The sequence below is a fragment of the Dipodomys spectabilis genome, unplaced genomic scaffold (genome assembly GCF_019054845.1).
Source record: "Dipodomys spectabilis isolate Male_0828 unplaced genomic scaffold, ASM1905484v1 ptg000145l, whole genome shotgun sequence".
Classification (NCBI taxonomy): domain Eukaryota; kingdom Metazoa; phylum Chordata; class Mammalia; order Rodentia; family Heteromyidae; genus Dipodomys; species Dipodomys spectabilis.
The window spans coordinates 26,269,460-26,278,824 of NW_024870822.1; the positions used below are offsets into that span (position 1 = coordinate 26,269,460).

Consider the following 9,365-nt stretch of genomic DNA (forward strand, 5'->3'; position numbering starts at 1 on the left):
TTCCCCAGGCTCCTTAGAAACTCCAATTCTAGTCACTAAGGAGACTGATAAGCCAAGGACTTGTCAGCTGTGGAAACAATAAGGTTTGCATGTCAGTTAAAGGTTTTCTTGCAGTCCTTATATGCGAATTGTTTCTCTCTAGAATGAATCATCTGATGTCGCAGGAGAGAGGAACTGTGGTTGAAGGAGTTGCCACAGGAAACACATTCATAGGGATCATTTCCACCACAGTCTGCCTGCTATGCATCCACAGACATTAATCCTAAGCAAGTGTACTGAAGTCTCATATGCTCCTGGTTATTTTCCGTGAACCTCTTTAAAGGGCTGACAGTTTTAATTATCCACCTTATGAATACGGCATGACTTTCCCTTAACCAATAAATCAGGCAAATAGAAGTATACCACAGACCCAATTACATACTCAAGAAAGGTTAAAAAAATCAGAATAATGAGAAGCAAAGACTTGCATGGTGAATTATGTTTAACCTCAAACCCAGTAGTTTCTGGAACCCATCAACAAATAGATTTCCCTCCAATACTGTGCCATTATTTAAGAATTAACCTCAGACAAATGCTTTTTCACAATCATTGTATACTCAAGATTCCCTCTCACATAAATTCATGTATGCTGAATGAGTCTGCACTCTGCCTGCCCTCATCCAGTTATTTCTTCCTTTTCAGGATTTGACTTGCACATGACCTTTTTGATGTTTAAGAAGGTATGAATGTCGGCTGAAGGCTTTCTTACAGATCTGACATGTAAATGGTTTCTCTCCTGTATGGATCATCTGATGTCTCAGGAGGCAGGAGCTGCGGGTGAAGGATTTGCCACAGGAAACACATTCATAGGGTTTCTTTCGACTTGTACTGCTGTCTTCACCCTTAGAAGAGGCTTCTTCCCCTTTGTCACCTTCCCTAGCCTTGGCCTTGGTATGAATCTCTTGATGTTTCTTCAGGTTTGTGTACCGGTTGAAGGATCGTCCACACTCACCACATCTATAGGGCTTCTCTCCCGTGTGGATGATCTGATGCCGGATGAGAGATGAACTCCGGCTGAAGGCTGTCCCACACTGATCACATACGTATGGACTGATGGTGATTTGATGTTTTGGAGGCTGAATATGACGTGTACTCAGGCTTAAGGCCTGTTCACCTTCTTTATCATTTGGATGTCGCTTACTCACAGAGTCTAAATTATACGTGCTTTGAGACTTCTGCTCCTCTGGGGACCTCTTTCCAATAGGAAGTCCCTGCTGTACATCACAAATGACATTCACTGGCTGCAAGCACAGCTCATCTTGATTACGTTCAGGGAGGGAAGAATGTGTGCTTTTAGTAAGCCCTGCTTCAGGGGATGATTCCTCTGCAGAAACTATCTGCTGTGGCACCGAATCCTGGTATTCTGAAACTGTCCCACTGTCTAAAAAGAAATACAAAAGTAGAGTAACTGAAAGAAAGGAAACTGCTTAACGAAAGGGAGGATAAACCACAGAAGGGTGGACACTTGCATGCCATGACTACTAAATACAGAATGAAAGTGTGAGGTGAGCTTAGAGCAAGAGGTCTGAACAAGAGGTGTCAGCACTCACTTCCTCTTCTACAAAGAACCAAAGTAACCTGTGTATGCTACCACACGGGAAGACCTGCAGGATATGGAAAAACTTGTGGACACATATGACCTACCAAAGTTGAACCATTAAGATATCAAAGAGTTGTTGAATACAACAAACACTGAGATGGAATCAATGAAAGTTATGTCTCTCCAAAATGAAAAGCCCATGACTGAATGAAGTCACTGCTTCCTTGCTTCACTTTTATAAATGAAATTCTTTCAAACTACTATACAGCTTTGGAAGGAAGAGAATCCTTCTAAAGCCATTCTATGTAGGTAGCATTACTCACAATGACATACTGCCTTGCACCCCCCCCCCAGAGACTGAGAGACAGACACAGAGAAAAAGAACCACAGTTTAATATTTATGATAAATATAGAGGCAACAATTCTCAACAGATTACTAGGCAAACCAAATTCAACAACACATCAAAAAGATCATTCACCCATGAGCAAACTCTTTTCATCTCAGAGATACTTATCAACTAGAATGGAACTCAATAACTGTGATATATATCACATCCATAGATGCAAGGATAAACATTTATATGACCATCTCAAAGAGAAATAATCTAATATAGTTCAACATCCCTTCATGACGAAAGTCTAGGACAAAATAGGTATAGAAAGATCATATTTCAATATAATAATAGCTACACATGGTAATCTTAAAACTAACATCCTGCTTAATGAGCAAAAGCTGAAAGCATTTCCTCTAAGATCAAGACAAGGGTGTCACTCACACCATTCAATTCAATACAGTACTAGAAGTTTAAGCCAGAGCAATTAGGAAAGACAGGAAGTCAAACTACCTTTGTTTGCAGGTGATATTATTATCAATACAGAAAAACTGAAAGACTCCATCAAAAGGCTACTAAAACTAATAAAGTATCAGAATATAAAATTGAGTAAAATGAGTAGCTTGTCTATATACCAAGAATATATATACTGAGAAAGTTAGAAAAGCAATCCTATTCATAAAGTCTACAGAAGTAAAACTTCATAAAAGACTGAGGTTTGCATCTTTACACTTGAAAGAACTTCCTTCAATGCTTATGTTTTAATTCAAGGAGTCACTGTACTTTTAATTTTTATAATGCAGGCCACTGAATAATCATTGTCTTTATTCTCTCTTATCTAATCTATGTTAGGCAATACACAAAATAATGGTATCTCCAATTCAACCTGGTTTAGTTTCTGGTAGAAATTGCAATTTGTCTGTACAATACCCAAGCTAGAAATCAGAATCTTCTCATTCTAAATCAGAAGTTTCCTTCCCTTCCTTTCTTCCTCTCTTTCTTTCCTTCCTTCCTCTCTCCCTCTCTCCATCCATCTGTCCATCCATCTATCAATCCATCTGTCTGCCCCTCTGTCTATCCATTCTTCCCTCCCTCCCTTCCTTTTTATTTTCTCTCATCCTTCCTTTCTTTCTCTTTCTTTTCCTTCCTTCCTTTCTTCCCTCCTTTCCACCCTCCCTCCCTTCCTGTGTGTGTGTACTGGTTCTGGAGTTTGAACTTGGGGCCTGGGCATTGTCCCTGAGCTTTTGTGCTCAAGGCTAGCACTCTACCACTTAAGCCACAGTGCTACTTCCAGCATTTGGGGGGTTAATTGGAGGTAAGAGTTTAATGGACATTTTTGCTAGGACTGGCTTTGAACTATGATTCTCAGGTCTCGGCCTCCTGAATAACTAGTATTACATGCTTGAGATACTAGGGCCCAGCTGAATTTATTGCTTATTTATAACTCTCAACCAAAAGTATTACTGAAAATCAAGAGGTTATAATGAAGGCAGGGAGTTAAAGCAGAACTTATGAACTTCTACACCCAAAAAGGAAAAATGGAGATTATTAAAAGCCATGCTAATATAAAACAGGTTTCTTTTGAACCATGATCCTTAGATCTCAGCCTCTTGAGTAGCTAGGATTACAGGTGTAAGCCACCGGCACCAGAGGTTTCTTTATTTTTATTGGCAATCCTTGGTTTGGGCTCAGCCTTCCATGTGCTTGCTTGACTGGCAGTCTACCTTGACAGCCAACCTCCAGCCCTGCTGTTTTATAGACTTTTCTACCCAGCTTGACCTCACACCTCAATCATTTGCATGTCAGCCTCCTGAGTAGCTGGAATTACAAACATGTCACACATCCAAGGGTAGATTTCTCCATTTTTGTTAAAAGAAAAAATAATGTTCAATGTGAGGCTGGCAAATGCTTGTTGATCAAACATAGCACATACCAGGTAATGCTATAAGGTTTTTTATATGTATCAACATATTTAATCCTCTCAGTAACCTAGAAGTAGGTAGTGTCACCTTGATGTGAAGGAGAGCTAGCTGACACAAAGGCTGTCCTAGGCCACACAGCATAAATGTCTGTGGTCCTAGCTCATGGCACTATTTTGCCACAGAAGAAGAAGAACCTGTGAATGAAAGGCTATGATGCTTCCTGGTCCCCGCCCACCAAAGTTCCGATCATTGAAAGGCCAAGCTGTACGTTACCTGTGTGGGTAACCAACAGTAACTTCTGACAGATACCTCGTATCTGTCTGTGCTTACCCAATATGATCCTTTTGAGGCTATCTCCCTCTCTGACCCATCTTTTTTTCGTATTCTTCAAGGAGGGGGTCTCAACTGCTTCCCGAAGTACACGAGCTGGTGAGGGGGAAAATGAAAATGACAATCCATATACATGACCCTTCACACATTTTTTTATAGCCATTCCAAAGCAGTCGGCTCAGATGCCAAAGGCCAGAACCAGAAAAGCACCCTGGACCTGTGCATTTCTGGCTATTAGAAAAAACTATCAAGTAGACAGAATAAGACAATCTTGCTTTCGTACCCAGTGATATTAGAAAGCCTGCCCCAAGATAAACCTGACAATGTCAGCAGTCCTATAGCTTTGTCATGATAGATGCATAGACAGCTAGAGGACAGATGGGCACCTTTACGCAACGAGTTCAGGTTCCTATAGTTCTCCAGCATCTCATCCCTGTACAGCTTCTTTACAGCAGGATCCAAGAGTCCCCATTCTTCCTCGCTGAATTCCACAACCACATCTCTCAGAGTTATTGGTTCCTAAAACATCAAGTTCCTTTTCACTCAATGGCCACAGCCAAAATCTTAACAGAGGAGGAATGGATTCTGAAAGAATAGAACGGGAACCACAATACAGACGAAACTGGAGTTCTAAGTGACAGATATCAAACTGTCTAAAGGGCCCATCCAGGTGGCATTTAAATAGTTTGTCTGTAAGAGCCACAAAACTACAGTTCCTTACTTGAGGCTGACTTGGCTTTGAAGAGAAAAAAGACAATTGAGTGAAGTATTACTACTTCATAGTACAAGGGATATATACCTAGAAAGAGTTCAGGACAGGAAAGTGTTGATTCAAAGGTAGATTCAAAGGAAATCAGTAATAAAAAATGTAGGCTTTACTGAAAAAGATAGGGCATTATTATTATTATTATTATTTTCAGATGAGAAATGAAGCCTTGCTGTCTCTTTGTCATGCAGGTTTCCCAGAGTCTTGTGGAAGACTGAGAGCCTCATGCCCATGTATGGAAATGTTTGAGTAAAGTTAAAAGACAAAAGAAAGTAAAAGGAGGTGATGCTATAAAAAAACATATATATTTCCACTCAAGAAAAAAACGTTAACTTACCTGGGGTGTGCCTGCTGATGAGTCAGCTTTTACATGCTTCTCCTTGGAATCGCTGTCCAGAAGGACAGAGTCCTGGCAAAGTGTACCTGAGAAAGATGAAGAAAAATATTAGAAAGTTTTTTCCTGCAGCAACTTCTACTGCTTCTAGTAATCGTTTTAAGATGTTACTCACAGGAAATATCTATAGAAATTTGCAGTAGGGCACCCATGAATCACACCTATAATCCTAGATAGCCAAGAGGATGAGATCTGAAGTTCACAGTTCAAAGCCAGCCCATGCAGGAAAGTCTGAGAGACTCTTAGCTCTAATTTATCACGAGGAAAAAAAAAAGCCAGAAGTGAAGCTGTGGCTCAATGATAAGAGTGCTAGTCTGGAGTCCAAAATGCTCAGGGACAGTGACCCAGGCCCTGAGTTCAAGCTCCAAGATTGGCACCAATATAATATATCCAGAAGGCAAATCAAACTGTGTTACTCCAAGCTCAATGTGTGAGATCAAATTCTCACCCCTCTCCCACCTACAGAATGCAATCCAGGCTTCCTAATAGAGAAACAGAATGTCTTTCATGACCTGGAGCTTGATTCTATTTTGAGAAAATGGTAAGTTCTCTTCTTATGAGAAGAGGTCAACTACTCTATCTCTAACTTTGTACATTCTCACCTTCGTCTTGGAGCATTTCAATCACAGCCCCGATGAAGGCTATCACTTCTTGGCTGTTCTTTGGATGCAGTAAATTCACCCAGGTCCTGACTTCTTCAGGGAGGACTGCCAGGAATTGCTCCAGCACCAACAGTTTGAGGATCTGCTCCTTGGTATGAATCTCTGGTCTCAGCCACTGAAGACAGAGCTTCCAGAGGTGGTTCAGGGCTTCATGCGGCCCAGACACTTTCGGATACTGGAAATGTCTGAACTTCTGACGAGATGCCTCCAAACCATTGGTGTCCATGACAGTCATATGTCCCCAGGACAAATCTGCTCTCAGGACCTTACTTTCTTCAGATGGAGCCATGTCTTGAGGGTTTGAGATGGCCATCAACTGATCCTGCAGCTGCAGCCTCCTAAATGAAAGGTCCTAAATGGAAAGTCTGCTGTAGTTCAAATCTGTCCTCCTAGAGGATTACAGTATTTCTCAGTCTTGGGTTAACACCTGTTCATAATGTGTTGTATGATTTATATGAAGTTCTATCACAGTAAGGAGAAGAATCCCAGGAACTTCACACACAGAGCCAGTTTCCAGCTTCTTGAGAGACTGAAACAAGATACAAATATGACTCATTGACAACAAATATCTTGAAACAGTATAAATAACCAAACAAAAATAAATAATATTCCTCAAAATTATAAGAAAATACATGAATTCATTTTTTTATTTTTTAGAATAAGGAAATATGCTTTCTCTTTCTCCTGGCTATCTCCCTAGACACTTTAAAAAAAAATTGGTGGTATTAGAGCTTGAACTCCAAACCTCACATTTGCCCAGACTGCTTGCTTGGCTGGTGCTCTACCACTAGACCCATGTCTCCAGCCTGGCTTTTTGCTGATTATTTTGGAGATGGGTCATGAGTATCATGGACTTTTCTGCTAGGCTGGCTTTGAACCAGGATTCTGCAGATCTCACTCTCCTGCATTAGCTAAGATTATAGTTGTGAGCCAGTTGTTCTGTTTTTGTGTGAGTATGTGTGTGTCCATGCATGCCTGCTAGTCCTGGGGCTTGAACTTAGAGCCTGGACACTGTCCCTGAGCTTTTGTCTTCAAGCCTAACACCCTTACCACTTGAGCCATACCTCCACTACTGGCTTTTTGGTGGTTAACTAGAGATAGGAATCTCATAGGCTTTCCTGCCCAGGCTGCCTTTGAACCATACATACTTGTCTCCTTTACAGTATTGAGCCACAGAGCCCACCTCAGGGGTCATTTTTACTATAAATCTCTAAGTCAATGTTTCTCAACAATAGGCAATTTTGCTACTGGGACAACTTGGCAGTGTCTGAATGTAGCTTTGATTGTCACAGCTAGAAGTTCTTATTGAGTTGAAGCTAAGGACGAGGTTAAATATACTCCATTAAGCAGGAGAACCCCTGCCCAAAGAATTATCCAGCCGATGTCAGATACTCTGAGGCCAAGAAGCTCTTCTTACTACAAGCAGTAGTGAACATACGTTAAAGTCATAAACTTGAGCAAACTGTTTTAACTACATCAAAATTTTCTCAACTGTAAAATGGTTATAATATTTATCTGATGGAGTTACAAGAATTAAAAGATCTCTCATCTTACTTTCTGGCATATAGTAAACACTAAATAGATTATCATACACATGTATGTGTTTGAATGTTAGTGGATTTTACATATTGGACAAAAGTTTGTGTGACTCCAAAATACAACATTAAGTAAGAATTAGTGGACAGAGTGGAGAAAGGATACTTGAAGGCACATGAAAATATACCTTTAAAGGAAAACCCCTATAATTTGTCATTAAAGAAATTATTAAAACTCTATAATTGATCATTAAAAACTTTATTATTTACTTCATTAACTGTTATAATTGTACCAAGGGGATTCAATTTGGTATGTCAATAAACCTGTCCAATCTATTTTGATAAGTGTCATTTCTTGCACAATTCTTAAGAGTCAAGGCAAGAAAATATTTGAGATCATTCATATTATTTTATCTTTTGTGTGTGCCAGTCCTGGGGCTTGAACGCAGGGCCTAAGCCATGTCCTTGAGCTATATTGCTCAAGACTAGCAGTTACTACTTGAGCCACAGCTCTGCTTCCAGATTTTTGGTGTTAATTGAAGATAAGAGTCTTACAGACTTTCCTGCCTAGGCTAGCTTCCTCCTGAGTAGCTAAGATTACAGATGTGAGCCACTGGTGTCTGGCTAGATAATATGTATGTGTATATATATGTATATGTGTACATGTGTATGTATATATATATATGTATGTATAAATGTATATATACACATACACACATATGCACACATACTTTAAAGTCTGAAAATGAGAGGAATCTGTAAGCTTAAAGGTGAAGAAAATATGTAAGAGAATTCCATTCTAGTTGATAAAGTGATTTCCCACAGGGGTACAAGTTAACAATTCTAATATCCTATGTTCTGGGATTGAACACACAGAAGAGGGACTGTAGATTTCTCAATGCTTGATAACAGATATCCAAGGGAAAAAGTAGAATGACCCATGTAATAATGAAATAGAACTGGGAGCTATAATTATGAAACTGAGTTTGTCTTAATTTAGGTGAAGATAGCTACATACATATTTGCAGATATGTGTATGACCATAGGTGGCTATAAACACACGTATGTCTGTCATTGGCTGAGCAGGCTTAGAAACAAGGATACTCCAGTAGCAAAAGACCTTCAAAAAAGACCTTCAGTAGCATAATACCTTCAAAATTGTCAAGGTCATCAGAGACAAGGAATGTCTCGAACCATCACAGTCAAGAGGAGCCTGAAGAAACTTGACTATCAAAGGGGACAAGATGTTGGCTGGGTTCCCAGATCAGTGAAAAGAAAAAAAACAACAGGTAATACATGAAGGGCCATTTCTCAATCTCACCAGACAGGAATAATTTCCATTTGCCCCCAAGCAAGTCCTCCACACCTGTTGACATCTATGACCCTCTGTTCTGGCCCCATCAGTTGATCCTTGCCAGTTTTGCCTTTGATTTACCCAATTATGTTACTTCAAGTCACTTACAACTTCTCAGCAGATCCTTCTATACCTGCTCTGAAAATATACTATCTAGTTCCCAACCCCATGAGAACACATCAAACAAAAAGACAGGACAGCCCAGCCAGGGTTTCAGTAGCAGGTGAGAAAGTCCACTTGGAGGGATTTTGGTCCCACCTGGAGAAAAAGAAATCAGAACCCCCTTTAAATTCAGGCCCAACTCAAACCAAACAAGCACAATGCTATAGAAAAAGAACAGCAATGGACAAGAAAAACGTATCTTCAATTTAAAATACCACTAGAGGGAGAAGTCTTGAATAGGCATCTTTCCCAGAAAAGCAGTGAACCAGGGAGCAGGTACTTAACACCAAACATCAAAAAAGTGATTTAACTACTTTGAAATTTCAGCT

At 40.0% G+C, this 9,365-nt stretch overlaps 1 protein-coding gene across 1 annotated transcript; it reads right to left on the reverse strand.

The window, feature by feature from the left end:
• Positions 1–582: 582 nt before the first annotated feature.
• Znf215 (zinc finger protein 215) lies at positions 583–8,921 on the reverse strand. Its single transcript, XM_042691769.1, has 5 exons — positions 8,842–8,921; positions 5,926–6,323; positions 5,267–5,352; positions 4,481–4,682; positions 583–1,420 (listed from the first exon to the last, which is right to left on the reverse strand). The coding sequence occupies exons 1-5, from the start codon at positions 8,919–8,921 to the stop codon at positions 678–680; spliced, it is 1,509 nt and encodes a 502-aa protein (XP_042547703.1). The 3' UTR covers positions 583–677.
• Positions 8,922–9,365: the final 444 nt, after the last annotated feature.